Genomic DNA, 23902 nt, shown 5'->3' with positions numbered 1-23902 from the left:
AGAAATTTTTTCTTTCTGGGTTTTCTCGTTCAGAAAATACTATTACTTTAGAAAAAATTATTTTTTATTATTCCTAAGTTGATAAAATTTCCACATTTTTAGAAATATTTACTATTTGCAATCAGATATTTTTATATAATACGTTTAAATAATCTTTCCACATTATCACAATATTTATCAAGAACAAAAACCATTAACGCAACAGAATATGTCTTTGGCCTTGTAAAAGTTTCCAGGGCCATTTTAAGGTAAACAAATTTAGTCATCAATATTCATATGGTCTCTTATTTTGCCAATCCTTCTGTACGGCTTCTGACTAGGAAAATGCTACAAATTGACATCTGTAATCCTCAGGAATTTCAAATACTATGCTTAAAGAAATTTCTACATGTTTCTCTCCGTGATCATACTAGAAATTAAGTGATTGGTTTAAGATTCAACAATCAGTGAAGAGTTGAAGGACAAATCTCGAGACACAAATTAAAATGTCTGTCTTTCAGAAATATTGTAGAGCAAGCAGTTTAATATAAATCAATATTATAGAAAGCGACCTGAATAATTAAGTGACTAAATAACAACATTAACATAAATAAAAAATAACATTGTTAGTAATAAATTCACTACTAGAGACTACAGTGGTATAGAGTTCAGTTTTTAGAAGGTGCATATTATTATTATTTCAATTAGTTAAATAATAAAAAAGCTAAATATATACAATTATAAGATTTTAAAAAATCTTTTATTTTAAAAAATAAATTTCAACAAATTATTAGCAATTAGAAGTATCCTAACACGGTAGCTTACAAATAATCCTAATATATAATACAATTCGTTAATAATTCAGTTTTTTCTCGGGCAATTACTGATGCTACAGTTACAAATGATATGTTTACTAACTCTCGATCTTGCATAGCTAATGAGAATCACCTCTTGATCCAAGGATGGGAATTTCTACCGCAAATCACACATTCGCCAATCACCACTTCTCCAAAAATCGAAAATATTGTATAACAATGATAAATATGAAGTCTTCTTAAATATCGCTAAAAAATTTACTCCTAAAAATCATATTATTATTATATCTATATGTTAAATAAATCGACTTAGCGAAAATTTTGGCTCCGTTTTTTAGGAAAACGCTAACAGCTATCGGCATGAAATTTGGCACGGTTAAAAACCATACAGATAAAGAATTTTTATCCGTAAATTTTTTGTGTAATGTGCCCTACAAATACATATAAAACGGAGTAGATATAAGTTCGGTGACACAAAATTTTCAGCTCCTATTTTCATTGGACCTGGCCGACGCGCTGCTATCTGCAACTCTTATACAGTAGATTATTCGCCGTTTCTATTGTACGTAAGCCAACAACGGACGTGCGTTGTGTAGGTCTAAAATCTGGCAACATTGTACGGCAAAATGCTGGGAAGGCAATTTAAAATCGTGTGAAAAATCACCAGGATTTGTTTTCTTTGTAAAATAAAAAGTAAATGTGTTAAATCATCCGATCTTATTTAACTTATTGCAACATATTATTTAGAATTTCGTATTCTTTAGGTTACTCCAGTATTGTTGGAAGTATTATGACAACAGTGTAGGGACAACAAGTTATATATATTCGCTTTACCGGAAGGTATTTTCAGCTTCTAAAGAAAAATATGATATGATTAAACTTTCGCAAAATATGAGTCCTAATACTCTGTATGTAATGAAAAATATGGCCATATTTCAGTTAATCCTTTCAGATTCATATAACAATTTGGAAGCATCAGTTTAGTAATAATTTTGTTGATGTTTGTTCGTGCAGTTTTTTCGCCTATTTTAAATAGAGTATACCATTCATATGACCGCCTTTTTGATATTTAGGATTTACAAGCTTCCATTTAAACACAAAATTCCAAGCAACTTAATGTGTGTACGTAATTAACACGCCAAAGTATTTAATAAAAAGAAAGTATGTTTTCTTACATACTTTTTTAATTTTCTTTACGTATACCCAAATTATTATTTTAATATTGAGTGCATTTCCTCTAAATAAATACATGTAATAGTTAACATTTTCAACAATCTGAACAAAATGAAAATATGCATAGATTTTTTCATGAAATAAAACCACCAACAATAAAAACCAACTACTATAAAATAAATATAAATATATAAAATTAGGTTACGAGCATATAATATATTTACCAACAAATTTAATTATTTTTATATAAAATTCATAACAGTGTGGCACTCTAAAAGGGATCTCTCTTATTAAAAAAATTTGGAGGTATTTAGTACAAAGTAGTTAATATTATAGTTAGTAGAAGCAAGTAAATATTGCAGTAGAAAGCTTTTGTTGTCTTAAAAATATGAAATTCAACTGCATATGTCTGCCAGTAATTATTTTGAGATGTTTTCAATTAGATGGCATCCATTAACTAGCACAATATTAAAATTATTAGCCCAGTTTAAGTTATTTTATGTTAACTTTTCTTCTCTCTGAGTTTACTAATGGGATAGAAAATAAATATTTATGATTATATATAAATAATTTGAGTGGATAATATTATTTAGTACTAGTTCTTCTTCATTAATATTAAATACTATTTTTGTCAATACAAGAGCATATCTTTACAGATTATCTTTTGTTCCAAAGCCATGAGTTATCGTCCAACAAAATTATCGTTAAGATAAAAATAAACATTGAAATTAATGGAGAAGGGTTTAGTAACGTGGTCGTGTGTAATTTACAAGGACTAGCGAGCACTAGAAACATATGGTCCAACAGAGTTAGAGGTAGAAAAAAGCCATTGAAACTAATGGAAAAGAATTTAATTATAAAGTATTAGAATTCTGATAGAAGTATCAATTAAACACAACTGGAACTAAAGTGGAAGATACACGAATTGACGTTCGGATCGTATTTTTAAAACAATTTTGGAACAATAAATAAAGATATTTATATCAGAAAATCAGAGGGTTTAATTACTGAAACAAGATACCAACCATTAAATCAAGCATTTTTTGGTTAAACTGTATGTAAAAAATTCAATGAAGTGATACAACAAGTTACGGTTTGAGAGATGATTATTGCTTGTTCACAAAAAGGTAGTAATTATTCAATAATATTTAATGCTGAAGCATTAATAAAATGACACGAAGAGCAAACAAAAGAAGTATAACAGAAGTAGAATACTTTCTTTTTAAATAGAAAGAAATAGAAAAGACCGAAAATGTGTTTATCGTTTCATCATTTAGTGACTGCTCGGAGAAACATGGAAAATAGCAACATCAATTGAAATTAATTTTAACATCAGCAAAAGTAGGAGAAATAATTTAAAGTGTACGATATAGAAAATTAAAATGCAGTGTTATATTACGAGTTTACTTTTAGTTATGAGATTAGATTAGTGCATACTTAGTACTTCATATCTAAACAAATATTTAATAAACCAATTGAAAGCTGAAAAATGGATACTTTGAAACCTAAAAGGTACTAAGGACTACGGACTAATGTAGGGTGATAGTGGACTTGACGGAGTAAAAGATTGGGTGATGTTGACAACTAACAACATAGTGGCAAAGAATAAATTAATTCGAAGACAAATACATATATGTAGCTTTGGCAACCCAAGAACAATCTAAATAATTGGCATTAGAATTGAAAGAGTGTGTGAGTGAAAAAGTTTTTAAAAGTGTTCAAAGAGAGAATTATGTCTAAAGAAAAAAGTTAATTCTTCATTACTTTTGTTTATCAGATAATAGAACTGACTGATTCAACTAAATGATTAAGTAAAATTAAATTTTCACCATGTAGAAATAGAAAAGTTCAGATAAATTTATATGTAGAATGTAAGTTTTGTTCTAGCAATTTAAATGCAATTTTACAATGATCTTTGTTTATAATGTCAATTAGATTAGTTCTTAAATATATTTAAATTAAAATGGGGAATTAAATATGATTTATTTCGATAAGAGAGGCAATGTAGAGGAGAAGAAAAACGACTATCATAAGAAACATAAGTGATTCGTAACATCTACTGCATACTTCAATAAACATTTTATAGAAAAAATGGCATTTTGATTAAGAAAAAGTCTCTACTCTATTACAGAAGATTTAAAAGTGATGACTAAATGAGTCGAAACAAAAAGGATAATCGAGGATATAGTTTGATTTAATGGACATGAGTATTAAAAATGTTCATTGCCTTGTGGAATATAGCTTCTAACAATTACCAGAATATTAAAATCAATCTTAAATTTCAAACAAATTAAGACACAAAAATTTGCAAACAGACTAACCGAGGAATAACCCGCACGTTTTAAAACCGACAATATATTATAAACAGAGGGATTGGGCATATTCCATTACTCGCGGAATCCCTCGGGAACGTATTCCAGACTGCTTCCAACGCTGTCGTTTCGAAAAACGAAAAACGGATCCGCTGTGACAGCTCGCCCTTGTAAAACTTTTTTCTTATTTAGATTTCGGTTGAAATCGATGAACAACCTGATGTGGCATTTATCTAAGATTGGAGCTTACTTTGAGTAGTTACCTGATATATTATCAGTTTCTCTCTATATAGAAGATATTCTTTATATTTCCTACAAGATTTAGTTTTTACTTAAGGTCAATAATTTTTAATGTAACATTTTCAGTTTCAAATATTTTCAATTAATTTAAGATTTATTATGGCTCAAGTAATTACTCATAGTTCTTCTATCCTTCTATAATACGTGGATATTTTAAAACGCTAATGGCGAATTCTAGCATAGTTACAGCGTACTGAAGATGATACACGACAAAATAATAAGTTGGAATGTATCCTTTTTAACCGACTTCAAAAAAGGAGGAGGTTTTATTTTCAATTGTATATGTCTTTTAAATATATGTTCGCTGATTTCTCTGTCAATTACGGACCGATTTTCAAAAAATTGTTTTTACTCGAATGGGTGCACTTTCGAGGTGGTCCCATTAGAATCAAGTCAGGTTCTGATGGGAGTAAGGAGGGGAAATTGAGAAAAATTTTTAAAGGCATCAAAAAATTTAAAAGGCATAATGTAAAAGTTTTCACATATTCTTTATCTAAAATAATCAGATATTTGGTTATAATATTTGTGTTAAATTGATTTAACTGATAGGAGAGTATATATTGCAGACAACTGCTTCCATCGTGTAATGATTAAAACTTTCAGTTCTCATGCTGAGGTCACCGGTTCGATTTCCGACGGAGGCAACAACTTTTTGGTGTTCTGGTTTGATTAGAACATGTGTCAAATCCCCTAGATTAGGTAGCTGACCCCGAGGCCTGAAGAGTTCCTTATTTTCAATCACTGTTTCTTTATTCCTATTTTTTCTCTTACGGAGTACACCTTTACTTGGTCTACACATGGTAATACTTAATAAAATAACTGCATAATTTTTTGGGTAAATATCTAACACTAAAAAGAGAAAAATAAAATATTTTTAACAAAAAAATTGAACCATGGTCCATAAAAAGTGAAAAATAATCAAACTTAGATTTTTAACACAAAGAAAACGATTCAAATTAAAATATGTACAGAATAATACTACATGTATTTTATATTCTACTATATACACACAATTTAGCTTAATACCTACCTAAACCAATTTAACTATTTACAATATTATTTTAACTACTACCAACTGATGACTTTTAAGTCGGTACCGAGCCCAAACAATCCAATAATAATAATAATATAATTTTGTGACATATACACATAATTAAATTGCGAAATAAACAAATAGAATTTGTTGCTCGGTACCGATTTCAAAGTGATAAGCTTATTTTTAACAAAAAAATTGAACCGACTTCAAAAATGAAACAAAGAAGTCCATAAAAAGTGAAAAATAATCAAACTTAGATTTTTAACACAAAAAAAACGATTCAAATTAAAATATGTACAGAATAATACTACACGTATTTTATATTCTACTATATACACACAATTTAGCTTAATACCTACCTAAACCTATTTAACTATTTACAATATTATTTTAACTACTACCAACTGATGACTTTTAAGTCGGTACCGAGCCCAAACAATCCAAAAATAATAATATAATTTTGTGACATATACACATAATTAAGTTGCGAACTAAACAAAATGATAAGCTTGTAGTAGTTATAATATCATTGTATTGTTGGTATTAAGCTAAATTGTGTGTATATAGTAGAAAGTAAAATACGTATAGTATATAGGTAAAATAGGGCGTTTGTTGAGTATTTTTTAAATTGATTTCTTGTGATTCCAGAAATGTTTATATAACTGATAACGGAATTATGGTTTTATGGTTTGTGAAATGTATTTTGAAATATGTTAAGGTAACTTTGTTACTAAATATATTCTTTTTGAGCATTAGTAACTCATTGGTCAATTAAAAATAGAGCAAAATATGCCATTTTGTGTAGTTATTGCTAATTTATACATTAATTTAATGAAAAATAGCACTAAAAGATTATAATAGTAACATGTTTGTTATTTTATATTTCGTTTTCAAAAACTAAACACCAATGTAACTGATTTTTTCTCCTTAATTTGCTTCGGCGCTGAAATAGTGCATTCACATCAAACTTTAGCTTCTTATCTTCCTTTACAATCGTTATTACAGACTCAAGCCTCATGTAACAGAGCTTTTATATTGGACAAATAGGTTTCAGCAATATAAAATATTTGGTAAAATATGTTTTACATTGCTTAATAAGTGTGATTTTATAATTAATCTAAACATGAAATGATGAATGATATATAAAACATAAAATTTAATAAACTCTATATCTTTCTATACTTCATTTGTTATAATTCATATTATTATTAAATATCACATCAACTGAAATTCTAACTATCAATAATTTAGTAAATATTTTACGAAAGAACATACGGTACTGCAACTAAAGTAGTTTTCTTTCTCTCTGAAGAGGAAAAACAGCCGTCGAAGGTCACAAATGGCAAAAAGCACCTCCTACTATAAGCTCGTCCGCACTCCATTGCTCTCTGCGTCCCCCAGGAACGTAATCCAACCCACTTCGGTCTCTATTGCTCGTTCAAGGAGCCATTCGAAGTGACATATCGGCCTTGTAAAGGATTTTTCTTCGATTCGACGGCCGTAGCGACATGACGGCACCGTCGCCGTAGCAGGCCCCGGGGCATACCTCCAGACACTACCCGTAATGTCTTCTTTACTAATTCAGTATTTGCCAAGCAAAACTGTTCTGTGATATAAATAACTAATCAATAATTAAAGTTAATGACAGGTATATTTTAAAAAATTATTTATACACAGCATAGCTGGAAATAAAATATGTTCTTAAAATATTTTCATTAATTATTTATGTCTTTTTTTAAATTTGTTAGCCGTGGTATTTATTTTTAAAAGTTTGTTAATAATGCCATTTTGAAGGGTTTCCAAAATATATATGCTTACTAAAGCGACAGCTATTTATAACTCGTCAATTGAAATGTCCCCGGCCTGACACATAGATGGCGCTACTAGAATAAAATCTATTTCATTTTTAGTTAGCTCCAACCCTCAAAAGATGTATGTATAAATTTGACAGCTGTCGGATCATTAGTTTGTAAATTATAACATTTTGAGTGAAGCAACTTTTGTTTTTGTGAAAAAAAAGTGGATAAAAAGGAATTACGCGTGTTGATAAAATATTGCTTTTTGAAGGAAAAAATACAGTTGAAGCAAAAACTCGGCTTGACGCTAGACTTGGATTGATGGCGAGTTTCCTGACACTGCCCCAGGAAAATCAACCATCAAGGGTTGGTATGCTAAATTTAGACGTGGTGAAATAGGCACCGAAGACGATGTGTGTACACCCAAAAGAGGTTGTTACCGAAGAAAACATTAAAAATATCCAAAAAATAAATTTGAATATCCGTAAATAGAAATTAAATGAAATAGCAGGCACTCTAAAGATATTAACTGAACGTATACATCATGTCATTCACGAATTTTTGGGTATGAGAAAGCTCTGTGGAAAGTGGCTGACGGACGAGTTGATGATGCGGAGCAGTGTTTGAAGATGATCAAGCGTAATAAACCCGAGTTTTTGCATCGACATGTGACAATGGATAAAACATGGCTCCATAATTTCACTCCGAAGTCCAATCGACAGTCATCCGAGTGGACTGCACACGATGAACCCGCTTCAAAGCGTGGGAAAACGCAACAGTCGACTGGCAAGGTTATGGCGTCTGTATTTGGGATGCGCATAGAATAATTTTCATTGACTACCTTAAAAACATAAGGATAATCAACAGCGACTATTACATAGCGTTATGGAACCGTTTGAAGGACGAAATCGCCGGCATAGAAGAAGAAGTGCTGCTTCACCAAAACAATGCACTGTGTCAAAAATCCATGAATTGGGCTTTTAATTGCTTCCTCATCCACCGTATTCTCCAGATCTCCAGCCATCAGCGACTAATAGAGACGAGTAATGGAGAGGAGCCTATAGAGTTCCATTCAATATATTCATTCCAATATACACCTATAAAGAAAATATTTTTATAAAGGCATTTTATTGATTCTTAAACAATTTTTACCACCCAAATGGTGACAGGTAACTAACTAGCAACACATATTATTTATAATATATACCATATACAAAAAAACCTTTACTGCATATCACATTTCCTTAGTGCTTCTAACTTAATCTAGGATCAATCAGAGTTTTATATTTTTGTTTTATTATTTTGAAAACAAATTCCTTATCCATTCTTGATATAGCTAGTAACTACTTTGACCCAAAAATTTGTCAAACTGCAATCAAATTAATTCTCAAATAATTAGTAGCATTCTTAAATAACATAAAAATTGTAACATTTTAGTCAGAAAACCATTACGTATTATAAAACAAAAAGGTTAAAATCCATATTTTTAAAAAACTAGCTGACCCGACAGACTTCGTCCTGTCAAAAAGATTTGTAATGTGGCAGTTTTTGTGCCTACGTATTTTAAAAAATTCTCCTGAACAGAACCATCACCCTGGTGATAGGGCGTTGTGAATAAAAAATAATTAAATAAAACATATATAAGGATTGAAAAGTAAGTAATCGCTTTATTGTTAATCATGTGAATCATAATTATTATTATTATTATCATTATATTGCTTTGTGGTATACGATGTTTTTTGTTTGATTACCTGGCGCATAGATAAACAAATCTGATGGTTTTCCAACACGGGAACAGGCAACATACAATTGACCATGTGAGAAACATGGGTTTTCTAGATTAATACCACAAACACTTAATGATTGCCCCTGGGACTTGTTTATAGTCATAGCAAAAGCAAGCCGTCAACATGTCTATAGGAAATTTGCCATTACCAATGTCAATGAGTTGTTTAGAGAATATGTTTCCAGATTGGTCATTTTGCAACTCGACACGCATATTCTTGCTTAAATGAAGTACTTTAACATGTTTCCACAAATTGGAGGACTTTAGACATGCATTGAGTTCATCAGCTGGCGTTGATCGTGGAATCACTGGCAATGTTTGACGAAAATCTCCTGCTAATAAAATCATTGCACCACCAAATCGGTTATTATTGCTACGTAGATCTTTTAAGGTTCTGTCTAAAGCCTCCAAAGATTTTTTATGTGCCATCGTGCATTCATCCCAAACAATCAATTTACATTGCTGCAAAACCTTTGCCATTGCAGAGTTCTTCGAAACGTTGCAGGTTGGAGTTTCATTGCTTTGCATATTTAATGGCAATTTTAGTGCTGAATGGGCTGTTCGACCACCTTCAAGCAAAGTTGCTGCGATTCCCGACGAAGCGAGTGCAAGTGCAATTTTATTTTGTGAGCGAATTGTTGCTAATATTAATGAAATAAAAAAAGTTTTTCCTGTACCACCAGGTGCATCTAAGAAATAAATCCCTCCAGTTTCATCATTTGTTACTTTCATAAGAGTTTCAAATACATACTTCTGTTGTTCATTTAACAGTGGAAGATTTGTTTGAATTTATTCTTTCAAAGCGTTGAGATCATACAGTCTTTCTCGATGCAACTCTTGGTTAAAAGCGTCATGCATTGGACGATTGGGCGCGGTCAGGCCTAATTGAATTAATAGTTTGTTTGACATTATCAAGCACATGTCCTCAATTGAAATCAATGCTTCATTGTAAATTTCTTCACTGATTTGTATATTTGGATTTCCCATTCTATTCCGTATTTGATACAAAATATCATCACACATATAATCTTTGTACTTCATCCACAAATCAATTGGGTTTGATGGGAAGCATGTAGATATGATTATAGAAAACAATGTTCGTATTTGATGAGTGTGTGATGATATTACAGCATCATTGAGAGTTTGATCCCAATGAGCGTCATTTTCAAGCAATTGCAAACGTTGACAGGCTTCTCTGTAGGATCCACACAATTCACCATCAACAGTTCGTAACTGTTGGAATGATGTTGGGCCACGTACATTGACTAATAGCAGTCATAAATAAAAACATTCATCATTGCTTGGATGTACTGAATAAATCCGGCCAATCGCATCGGTGGAATATACATCTGTATATCCTGGAACTGGTTTTCCTTGTTTCCGTCGTATAAATCTCCTTGAGGATTGATTCCAGGTATAATATTTTGGCATTTCAGAATATAGCAATGTTTGTGCGAAATCATCGTTTTGGCATGTCTCAAAAAAACTGGTTAATGTAGTAGATGGTGGCTGAGCAGCTCTTTGTACTGCGTTCTGTGCTGTAAAATACACTCTTTGTCCATTTTCTAAATGCACAGCTAAGTGAACAACAGAAGGGTGTCTCTCATGAATAGGAAAAGAAAATATTCGCCAAACTGCTTCATTACTACTGACATAGCGGCCCATTTGGTATTGGGTAACTTCATCATTAGAATTATCTGCACCAATTTCAATCACAGCCATATCACTCCCTTTGCTTACATATTTGCAAATGTATTTAATCGATTTCACTGAATGGCAAGATTCAACGTTGATGTGTGCTTTGAATGTCTTTGATAAAATGGGTGAATATGGAACAATCCAACGATTATCTATTTCAATATCTTGTTGATTTAATTTGACAATTGTTGATTTTCCATTGTCTGCTGTCGATCTGCGACGATACAATGGATAACCGTCATTACCAGTAATTGTTTCCGATATTAATGTCCGTGGATATCGTTTTGAACATTTACCATCCATCATACACGGTGAATTTTGATTAAGAGTTCCACAGGGACCATGTATCATGTTTTTGATAACTACCTCATGCAATCCAGGATCTACTTGTACATTAGGGATTTCAGCTGATATCACTGCATCAACTTCATTTGGCCTTATCTTTTCAACCAACCAAATCAAAATGTGTGCAATGATGAAATTCATTAAAGATTTCAACTTTTGTCTAAAGACTCTGGCTGTAATATCATGACGATCAATGGATGATTTCCCAGGTAATAACTCCTGCTTAATTTCTATCCATTGCGGATTGCATGTAAATGTGATGAACAAATCTGCTGTACCATAATGACGAACATACGACATGGCATCTTGAGCATATTCGTGCATATGCCGAGGGCTTCCGATGTATGTTGCTGGAAGAATAGTCATCCGACCGACATTCTGTGCATTTCCATCAGTATTAATCGCATCTCGAAGGTGAATATACTCTTCAGATCGGAGTTTGGTTTGATTCAACCTGATGAATGTTAATCTCTCCGTTTCAATTTTAACATACATGTCATCAACATATTTGTGATATAATCGCCGACATTTCAATATGTGATTATCTGCATTTTCCCGAATCATTAGGCGGTATGAATAATAGTTCATTGAACTGACTTTTTTGTTGGTTTCAGAACCTGTAAACAGATTTTGTTTTAATAACATTCAAATATAAAATTAAAATACATAATATAGTGACTGAGATATTATCGCCATAGCTAAACTAATATTTTAGTTACCTGTAATGGGATTTATCATTTTTATTGATAAATCGTAGCCATCTTCACCTTGCCAAAATATAATGGGATATTGCAGTGCATCATATGAGCGGTGTGTTTCCTTTATAGGTTGTAATTGAAAATTCCGACGATGTAAAACAATATCACGGGATTCCAAGTTTTCTCCAACTACAACGATAGCAACTTCATCAATAGTTGGTGCATTAAAACGTCTTGTATGTTGACCTGCAGGTGTTTTATCAGCTCTGATTACAATTTTGTGATTATCGGATGGCATCAGATCCAGGGCAGTTTTAAACAATATAATCAATTGATTGTGTTGATGAAATAAAGTTTGTAATTGTTCTACAATAGACCTTTTTACTAAATTGTTATGTGCACAACGCAGATCAATTTCTTGTGGTGAATTGCCCATAAAATAAATTTGCAGGAATTTGTTGTCGCTATCTGACACTGGTAACAGTGAACCTGCTCTGTGATATATTTGCCCTTGTATCTGTAAATAAAAAAAATATTATGGTGTGGTATAAATTAATGGATTGTCAATGATCAAACTTAAATAATATTTGATCTTAAAAAGTATATATTTAGTTTTAACTAATATCTATCAAATATAAAATATAATAAAAGTGTCACTGAAACTGAATCACCATATAATATGATGACTAAGTGATATATTTCGTAATGATTAAGAAATTGAAGATTAGTAACACATCTTAACTTTGGTGACAGAAAATTTTGTTCGCTAAAATAATTATGAGTAACTGCTATAATACATACCTTGAAAGTTGGCATAAAATTTTCCCGAACTGCATTTGTTGCCCCAAATGAAGTCATTTGAAAGCAATTGTTATATTGTTGAATATGTGTCAAAAAGTGTATAGAATCTGTTCCTATTCCTGAAACCAATGAGTACAATGGTTCTGGTGGTGGATCCAATTGTATCAATTTCACTTTACCATTTGCGCAACACAATCCATTGGCTTCGTTTTTGTATTTTAATGCCTTACAGTGTGAGCAAACCAAGTTCATAGAACCAATAACAACACATTGGTAGTTACTGTAGTCAATTGACACATCGTAACTGAAAGCAGCTGGATTCAAACTTGCGCGATTATTAGTTGAATGTCGCGCTCGCGCTTCACGCGAATCAAATATAAATTATTTTGTCACTAATCACGAACTAAACAAACACTAACTAACTAAACACTCTGCACAAAACACGATATACGAATTTGTTTCGTGTATCACTTGACAATTCATCTGTCATCTGTCAAAAGTCATCTGTAACAGACAACTTTTTTTTTTAAATTTGATATGACTTGAACTCAAATCCTTTTAAGCCGTACAAATTGTTTTATTTATTTAAAATTTGAATTAAATTTTAAACAAATAAAAAATTTTAAATAAATAAAACAATTCGTACGGATTAAAAGGATTTGAGTTCAAGTCATATCAAATTTAAAATAAAAAAGTTGTCTGTTACAGATGACTTTTGACAGATGACAGATGAATTGTCAACTGATACACGAAACAAATTCAAACAAAAAGGGCTATTTTTAGGGTTTTTCCAGCAATAATTCTAATTTTTCTCGCCGTAAAAACCATCCCTGAACTTCAACGAACATTTTAAAAAAAGATTTGGCCAAATTGGTCCAGGCGTTGTTGAGTTATGCGCTTAGGAACATATTTTGCGATTCATTTTTATATATAAGATATGTATAAAATTAAAGATAACTAAACGATCTAAACAAAATATAATAAAACCATAAACTTTTGGTCTACAGAGTCTCCATAACAAACTAAGAGTATTAATATTTGACTCCAAGAGAATCCAAACTGCCTCATGCCACAACATATTAAGTTGGATACTAAGCCAAGACATATTTCTTAAAATAAATTAAACCCTCAAAAAATTGATGGTACTTTAATAAACTTATTTTCATGTGCAATGCAGTTTGATAATATTACAATTCTCATTGATTTTGCGTTGCAAATCTTTTTGCAGTGTGGTCATACTCATACCTTCCATTTTTGACATTATTTCTATTCAATACGTACATCCAATTCAATTTTCACTAGATGAAAATTAGGTTAAATATTATATTTAAAAAATTATTATAATTCAATCACCTAATCAAAAACCTAGAAAAATGCTAAAAACACTTTTCTTTACTTATTCTCAGAAGACAAGTATGTAGAAATTAAATGAACCAATCAAATGCCTTTGCGGCTCCTCCTATCATAGCGATTTAAACAAATAGTAAGTTTCAAATAGTCTCATCTAGATGTCGGACGTCAGGAAGCATTTCTCCAAAGCATTCTGTGATTATAGCCATAGATAAATAGAGATTTAACTTTATAGGAAAATTTGAGGATATGTTTCGCGACGTCCAACATCTAGATGTCGCTACGTTTAACTTAGTACTTGCTTTAATAGCTACGCTATAAACCGCGACGGGATCTGATTGGCTCACTTAGTTTCTATGGTATATTTATTTATTTTGAGCGCCATTTTAAATATGGCTGACATAAGGAATAGTGTGTCTAAAGATTAGTTCAATAGTATATATAAGTCGGTAGCACAAAAAGTAAAATGAATTATCGATCTAGGAACTGTTGTGTACCCGGATGCACAGATAGTAAAGAAGTGCAGAAGCCTCTTTCATTCGAAGAGATATTTGAATGTCATTAAATACTGGTTGGTAATACTGAAAATCGCAAACCAATTGGATTAAGTATCAAAGAAATTTATGATCATTACAGCGTGTTTTGTTATTGTAAGTTGGGTTGAGATTATTATGATTTTGGTGTAAAATTATATGCCAAGTAAGAACAAATTTGTTAAAGTGTCATCAATTTAATAAGTACCTTGAAGGGTTATTTTTATTAAAGAAAAAAAAAATTTTATTATGCATCCATTATCTATATCCAATTATCCATAATGTATTGGTTTAAGGTTATTTAACCAAGATAGTTTTTTTTTGGATTTAGCTAATGGATTCAGGAATATACATCCTCAGCTTAACATAAGTTAATTTTAAAATATTATGTTATCAATTTATTCCAACCACTTTCTATTAAATACACCTTATATTTACACTATGCTCAAAATTCATGATACTTCGTTAGCTTTTAGCTTCTTCTTTTGAAATATCTATAAAATTAGAAAGATATAAGTATAATAGCAGATAGACAGAAAACGTATACAAACATGACCATCTTTCATTCCTACCTTTACTATAATCTTCAAATAAGTTCCGTTTCCATATTATTTAACTTAAAAATATATCCTTTGTTCCATAACAATCTACAAAATTAGTGTTATACAATGATAATATTTTATTAATAATTTATACCTTATACATTTATTTTCGCATTATCTGCTGCTAATTTTGCCTATGAAATAATTTTATTACCTCAACAAAATGTAAATACAAAATTAACCTAAGAATGACATCTAATCACAACTGAGACTGTGGTACGGAAGTCGTGGTAGAAAAGGACGCGAGTTGTGAAAACTGTCAGTCCAGATTATAACAAGTGCGCATGTGTAGTCCTAGTCAACAGAAACTTCTATAGGAATTGATGGCCAGGTCTTTTACTGTCGTCTAATAGTGCGCCCTCTGGATGTTGGGCAAAGCAAAACTTTGCACCGGAGTCCCCTATTGAGTTACATCTCTATTACTCTATGATTATAGCATAGAAACACAATAGAAATCTAATGGACAATATTTCTAAAATTAAGTTCGTTGTTAATATTTGATGTAAAATATATTTACTGAAAAAATCGTAAGAATTAAATCATTCTAATATAGTAAAACCAAGATAAACGTAAAACAGAGATTATATTTGCTTTAAATTAAGTCAACCGCATTAAACTGGATGCCGACGCATCGCGAAGATATAAACTTCGCAGCGGTATCTCTAATAACACGTGTCTGAAATAGTTCACGTTTATAACATATATTTCGCCGGAACGGTAAATAAAATCAGTCCGGTTAAAACGGCAATCTCTTCACGGAACACAGACCGCAAATAATACAAGGCTCCCATAAAGACAAATCGAAATGGACGCAATCCCGAGGACCGAGAGGGAAAAAAACCCTCGAAGAGATCGGGAGAGGGAGAGAGCGTTTTAATTATGGTATAGAGGGCCGAGCTTACGGCGTAATCGCCTACGGAAAGCGCCATCTGTACGCGAGGAAAAGCCGGAAAGCGTTACCGGAAAATCTACATAAGAAAATCATCGCACTAAATAGCCAAGTTTTGGGTGCCGGCGCGGATCTTTAATTTTAATTCGCCCCTGGGAGGTGATTCATTGTTATGCATGAGCTTCCACGGGGAGAAGATTTGTCGCCACGGAAAACAACAGTCCGGATAATGGACAGTGGGGCAGGTGGGCTAAGGGCGCGTAGGGCAAGCGGCGGGCGAAAAGAAAACGGTTCGTTCGGATCGAGGTCCGGGCCTTTAAAAGACCGCTCATCCTTGGTAACTGATAGTTTGTTTCTTTTTAATTAACTTGGCTTTGGCGAGCCGGCTTGGGTCTTAAAATAATATAGTTTCGAAAACAGGACGAGAAAAACCCCAGATACTTAACGCAAGGTGGGAATGGTCGAGAAATAATATCATGTTAAAAATATATAGTATAATTATGTAGTCCTTTCACAACACTACATCTAAAACATCACAAAATAGTTTCATATAATTTTATAACCACTCTACATCAGGGGCGGCGCTCGATTCAATACCTCGGGGGTGCACAATGTTAGATAAAAAAAGTATCCGTCATGTTATCAAAATTAGTCAGTTAGTCAGTCAATCAAAATCAAAATTTTCTTTGAAGTGTTTCGCACGCGAACAACTTTTGTTGGATTTGGTTCATCTTGAAACACCCATACAGTCGACTGCTGCTTACGTTGGGGCTCATACAAATATATCCATGATTCGTTACCTGTCACGATTTTATAAACGTCTTTCGAAACACCGCGATTGAATTTCTTAAGCATTTCTTTGCACCATTCGACATGAGCCTTTTTTGAGCGATTGTCAAATTATGTGGGATCCAACGCGAACATAACTTTCGCACAGCTAAGTGCTCACGTAAAACCGCATAAATGCTGGTGGAACTAATGCTTAGGGAAGCCTCAACCACACAATAGGTGACATGACGGTCTTGCTTAATCATTTTTTCTGGCCCAACAGCCAATTTTGGACGACCTTCACGAAAATCGTTTGACAGCGAACTACGACCACTATTGAATTCACTAAACCAGCGATACACGGTGGTTTTGGATGGACCTTCATCATCAAAAGAACATGAAAATAATCTGACCAAATGCCCACCCATCCACGAACGTCGGTAGTTAAACCAAATTCGACAATCCTATTCGAATCCCAGGGTCTCTGTCGCCCGAAAAACCTTTCTATCCCGAACCCGAAGACACTTCAACAAAAGACCATTTGGTCATTATGGAAAATCTCGGTATCACCTCGTACAGCTCACATGTCTCTTGTAATATAATATTTCTCTTGATGTTTATTGTATCGCCCTTATTATTCATTATTTGAACAAATTGTTTATATTTGCCTTGTTATAATTATTTAAAGAGTTATGTATGTGTTGAACATACTTGTATATTTTCTTTTATTCTTGTTGTTTTTTCTGACTGAAGAAATGTCGGAATAATTTCGAATTATGTATGGTCACTATACAAAAGCCTCCTTAATATGGAGGAAAAAAAAACATGTTGAGTATTAACGATGTCAATACGGTAAATGTCATTGATGGAAATAATTATCAGTATATTAGTCTAGCTTGCGTATGAATATAATCGAACTATTGGAAGTAAATTGGCTTCTTTTGCAATTTGTCTTGTAGCCAGCAATTGAATTTGCATATGGATTGAGTTTTCATGTTTGATTATTGTTTTATATAACTTCTAACCAGTTTTTGGGTTGAATTCGCTTAAATTTTTCGAAAACCTACAATTACCAATATCTGAGTTACTGAATGCGTCGCCTCTGTTACTTATACGTATACGTCTTGGGTTGCCGTTGAACTTTAAGAATCCTATAAATATACGATATAATAATATGACGATTTATATGCAACAAATTTGATAATCTTATAATTTAATAATTTTTTAATAATAATGTTTTTTAATAATTTGCCGCGTACCTTTTTTATTTACCTGCCTTCTATTTTTCACCTTATTACCAACAAATGGGCGATAGTTTTAAAAATTTGGCTAGAGTATAAACCTAAAATGTGTTCAAATGGAACAGTGAAATGCCCTACAAGAAGGTTTGTATCGGAGTCAGTCAACATTTGAATAGTGTCAAATTGCCTTGTATTTATTTGTTTTTTCATATTGGTTAATGCAATTTCAAGACTCTCCCGCGCCGACTTTTGTTCATCCACGCATTGTAAAGTGCCTGTTCGTTCTGGGTTCTAGTTGTGTTCTCTACATTCAAAACTGCAATATGTGATACGCCTGATGTCGATATTTCCATTTTACCTGTTTTTGTGCAGTGTTCTCCATATTTTTTTACGTATTTTTGAAATAATACTGTTATTTTTATGTTTCAAATTATCCTACGCGGCATTTGTGGCCCAGATGTTCACAGTTTTAGACCCCTAACATATTATGGCATTTTGCATTTATTTTCTATTGTACTGACCTTTTTTTTCGATCGCACTTTCACTTTTTCACCAGTCTTTAGAATGTTATTGTTAGACTTTTTTTTAACACCGCATTTATGACACAGATGTTGCACTTTTGTTTCGTTTCAATGACCCTCTCCGAACACGTTTAGTCCGTAAAAGTCAAACATCGACGCCTACGAAAATAAAAAATTATGCTCAGCTATATTTTTAGATGTAGCACAAGCCTTCGATAAGGTTTGGCATGAAGGCCTTATTCATAAACTACAGAAAATGCTACCAAAAAAAAACACCGAACTATTAAAATCATACATCACAACCAGAATGTTTAGAGTCAAACAAGAAGAAGCTTACTCTACAATAAAAGAAACTAAAGCAGGTGTACCACAAGGAACTGTTTTATAGATTGAGAACTGTGTTAGATTTTTGTTTTGCATAGATCCTATTTCTAGTAGAGAAATCAAGGACTCAAAAATATACATACCTTAGTAATTATGTAAAAAAAGAAATTAAGTGAAATTATTATTTGTAATCTGTTTTTTAATTCAATGCTAATTTTTTTAGCAACTCCGTAAAGATTGTTTTATTATATCATATAAGTCTTATTATGCCTATTTTATTTTATTCCTAAATTCTGCCATGTCAGTAATGTGACAGTAATTTTAAAAATTATTTATTTTTAGATATAAATTTTAAAACTTTTCGTTATATATTTCGAACTATAATAGATCCTATAAAAAGCTATTTACTATCTATATATATATATATATATATATATATATATATATATATATATATATATATATATATATAACAGCCGAAGCAGGAAAAAAGAGAAAACAGAAGAAAATGTTTTGTTCGGAAATTGAAAGAAGAAGAGAGTGTCTCAGCTCACAGGAAACACGATCTAATCTAATTAAAACCCATAAAATCAATCCGTTCTGACTGAATAATTTCTAATTTTCTACTTAATATATTTTCAATGGGGACCCGCTATACCCACCTCCGTCATAAATATCAATCGGTCTGCGATCCGGAATTACCATCACGTTCGAAAACTTGTTCGGTTTGCGATGGGGCCGCGGCCGTAAATCCTTCGTCGATCTTGAAGCGTTCGAGCCGCCTGATCCCTCGCAAAGCCACAGAACAGGCCCTCGTCGGCTTCTCCAACCCATCATCACTGATACCGCTCAGGTGCGACCAGAAGTTTTTTCATCTTCTTCGATTTCTCTCGCCCTCGCGGTAAACAAATTATCGAGCGGACGGGAAGTTTTCTTTCGTCCTCCTGTTACGCGTCACCAAACCGCCACCTGAAATTGTTCTCATAAACACTTCGAGCTTTTTAATACAAACATATACAGTACAGATCAGTAAATAAATTTTTTAATTTCAAAAAGGAAAAATGCTGCATAAGATTATCAAGAATTATGTTGCTTGTAGTGAGAAGTGCTTAAATGAACGCCTGCAAAATAATTAGTTTAAGCTTTCGTTCGTAAAAGTTGATAAGATTCTATTATATTCTAAAGGCGTACTAAAGGCATATCCAAAAGAACAGTGAACCCATAAAATTTACAACGTCAAAACGTCGCACTATTGCCGCAACAATTCAGACATTTAGTTTTTTTTTGACATTGACATAAAACAATATTTTAATGTAAATAAAATAATGAAACAAAATGTTATCAAAAATAATTTTTATAGTAGTACATCTAATGCATATATTTCCGAAAGACTTAAACTAGAGTTAATTATACTGCCACAATAATTTGTAGGTTAAAATTGTTTTATTAAATTTACATCGAACTCTTGGAGGCCAGGTCTACCAAATTAACAATTGTATATCCGAAACTATATGCCCATGAAACCCGTAACGACAAAACATCGCAATTTTGTCGCATCAGTTTGTACTTTTAGCTAATTTTGGCATTGACTTACAAAACCATTTGGATGTAAATAAATTAATGAAACATGCATATATTTCCGATGGATTTTAAGTACAGTTAATTATACAGCTACAATAGTTTGTAGCTTAAAGCTGTTTTATTATATCTACATTAAACTCTTTTTTCACACCACCTATGAGGTAGAGTTCTATGTACGCATTTTTATGTAGTGGTATTTCCTGAAGGGTTAATGGGCCTAACTGACAATTGTATATTCAATAAAGGCATTTTACTTTAATCAGAGATCATATTTACCTTTTTTTTATTTTCTTCATTCCTGTGTTTCCTTATTAAGTCTATATGATATCATTATATGTCTATGTGATATATCTAAATTTTTATAGAATTTTTTCTGCTACTTCTTGTATACATTTTCCTTTATAGATTTAGATTTAATAACTACACTCTACCTAATGTATTTTCCATGTCTGCAAAAAAGTGTTAATTATCTCATAGATTCTAACCTAATGCTGATGTATATTTTAAACAATTACACTAATACCTATGTACATACATATTTCCCACTCTACAATCTGATGTCCTACAGTTATCTTACATTAGTTGTTTCTCCTCTAATCATCATGTGTTAATATTTATCAGCATTGGGCCATAAACACAATAGACACATACATTGAGCAAAAGCAGATCAGTAAATTGCTTTTTTAATTCCAGAAAACAAAAATGGTGCAGAGGATCATCAAAAATTGTGATGTTTCTAGTGAGAAGTGCTTAAGTAAACTTCAGCACTATAATTGGTTTACTAACTTTCGTTCGAAATCGTTCGATAACGTTGATAAGATTCTATTATATTCTAAAGGTGTATAGCATATCCAATAAAACAGTGGACCCATGAAATTTATATCGTCAAAACGTCGCAATATTGCCGCAATAGTTTAGACATTCAGTTTATTTTGGCATTAACATATAATTCAATTTTAATGTAAATAAAATAATAAAACAAATATAGTTTTTATGGTAGTACTAATCGATATATTTCCGAAATATTTAAACTACAGTTAATTATACAGCCACAATAGCTTGTAGGTTATAGTTGTTTTATTATATTTACATTAAATTCTTTTTCCACCACCACCTATGAAGTAGAGTTCTAGGCAGCATTAGACGATAAACTCACAACAAAAAAGTTTCATTCAGTCTCATTCGCTATCAGAATCACTGTTATATAAAACAAAAACATTTAATGCATATATAATGCGTAACAAAACAATGACTCAACTCCTGGACATGCTTGTTTCCACATATATATAGATATAACATATCTGCAATGGATTATTAAAAACATTATAAGTAACAAAACCTATTTTATTGGAACTTTTACCTTTTTTCATCAACATTTGTTTTATTTTAACTCTTTGTTGACGTTTTGCCATGAGTAACTCACTGTTTCATTTTGAAATATGTCTTATATAGATATATAAATTGAAATAATAAATGTTCATTAATTTTATTACCTGCCTTTTAAAATGGTATTCTTTTAAAACTAATGTCTTAAAAACCAACGTTCCATTAGACCTCTTCATAGGGTATATTTACACCATTTAAATCCTATGCTTTCTAATAGTGTAATTGCAGTAAGGCAAAATCACTAGTCACAAATTGTAAATTAGTCAGCAAAGACTAGTAACAATATATCAATAAATTAAAGCGTATACGAGGGGGAATCAAATATAAACGATAATTTTGTAAAATCAATTTATATTTATCGATCAATGGTATACACAAACTAAACAACATAACATTAAAATATAACATTTTTCAATGTAGTCACCTCCGTGCACTACACACTTCTTTTACCGATTTTGAAGCTTGAATATTCCTTCTGCATAAAAAATTTTATGGCGAGTTGTCAGCCAAATGCGCACATACTCCTCTACTTCTTCATTTCTTTCAAAACTTTTGCCTCTAATTGATTCTTTCAAGGACGGAAACAAAAATTAGTCATAAGGTGACAAGTCAGATCTATAAGGAGGATGTTCGAGAATTTTCCAGCGCAGTTCTTCCGATTTACTACTTGTAAAAAAGCGACCACTAATTTTTCTAAAGCCAAGTTAATTAGTGATGATGGATTGAACACTTCCATAGCTAATACTCAAATCTGATAATATTTCTTCAATCGTTAACCGGCGATCACATTCAATAAGCTTTCGAACAACACTGTCGATCATGACTTTAAACACGTTCTCGCCCATCCCCGAATTCACTGATCCACGTATACACTCGATTCTGAGAGATTGTAGCATTCCGAAGCTGTGAAATTAAACCAGTGAAAAATTCCAATGGTTTAACGCCTTCATTGGTAAAAAACTTTATGACGATCCGATGTACAGACGAAGGTATCTCGCGCTCAGTCATGGCTGTACTGCGGACAGAACCGAGCACAGAGGCTACCCACATCGGTTTTCGCCCTCCTCGTACACCAAGGAACACTCGAGAACCGAATCCTCTAAATCAGAATTACGTGCTAAGCTAAATAGTAAAATTACCGGTTATATTTGATTCTCCCTCGTATATGAATCGCAGATAGATGGCATCTTGTAAATGTCAGACCAGAAACTTATTGTGCTTAGTATTTATGCATTGTTTGTCACAATATTTCAGTCGCAACGTTTTTAATAATTTTTGCTCTGCTTTTCGCTGTATACACTGACCCTCATTTTGGGCAGCCTTAGAAGCTGAACATATCTTCTTGAAGCATCTTACGATGGTCCTATTAGCTGTGTGCAGGTGCGAAACTGTTTTATTTAGAACGTCAACAATCTGCCCGTAGGCAATAAGTATTATTATATGATTTCTGCTATATAATATAACTATCCTGACATGTAGAAGCTCACTTCAGTAAGTGATCTTCTGTACAACTTTTAATCTAAAACTTATTCTAGATACTATTTTAACTATTTAGCGACTGCATTGGGATGCACTAATAGTCTTTCAGAGTACTTCGCACTAACACTTCGAATCATACTCGTTAGGGGATACCGCGCTGAAACAGCTTTTTGGGCACGTAATATGAGGCATCGACGATGAATCGCAACTCTTTATTGTGGAAGCTCTTGATGATGTATGTTAGATTTGCTAGTAATATCCCATAGTTCAATACCATGGGTCCAAGTGGGCCTAAGTCTTGACAGCAAAACCTTTTTAGCTAATAATAATTTAGATTTGCGCCCTATCAGCCAATACATTTGGTTTAATTAAGCCCAAGCTGTTTGCGTTTTGTCACTATATGTTTTTTCTGCGTCTAACGTTGATCAAAATGCATTCCCAGATATTTAACATTATCTACTTCTTCCGCAAGCAGATAGTAAATACCTC

At 32.2% G+C, this 23902-nt stretch overlaps 1 protein-coding gene across 1 annotated transcript; it reads right to left on the bottom strand.

Moving 5' to 3' along the window:
* Nucleotides 1-7042: 7042 nt before the first annotated feature.
* On the bottom strand, nt 7043-13991 carry LOC143201441 (uncharacterized). The gene is made up of 6 exons (XM_076412524.1): nt 13985-13991; nt 12919-13098; nt 12740-12858; nt 11960-12455; nt 11429-11857; nt 7043-7221 (listed from the first exon to the last, which is right to left on the bottom strand). Exons 1-6 carry the CDS (start codon nt 13989-13991, stop codon nt 7043-7045), a joined length of 1410 nt encoding a protein of 469 aa, XP_076268639.1.
* Between the last annotated feature and the right edge of the window lie 9911 nt (nt 13992-23902).

This window comes from Rhynchophorus ferrugineus, unplaced genomic scaffold, assembly GCF_030347505.1.
Source record: "Rhynchophorus ferrugineus isolate W39M unplaced genomic scaffold, kcgeb_rfMv2 rfM1, whole genome shotgun sequence".
In the NCBI taxonomy this organism is placed as follows: domain Eukaryota; kingdom Metazoa; phylum Arthropoda; class Insecta; order Coleoptera; family Curculionidae; genus Rhynchophorus; species Rhynchophorus ferrugineus.
Note: the sequence above shows the minus strand (reverse complement) of the source record. Positions and strands in the feature narration are given on the sequence as shown.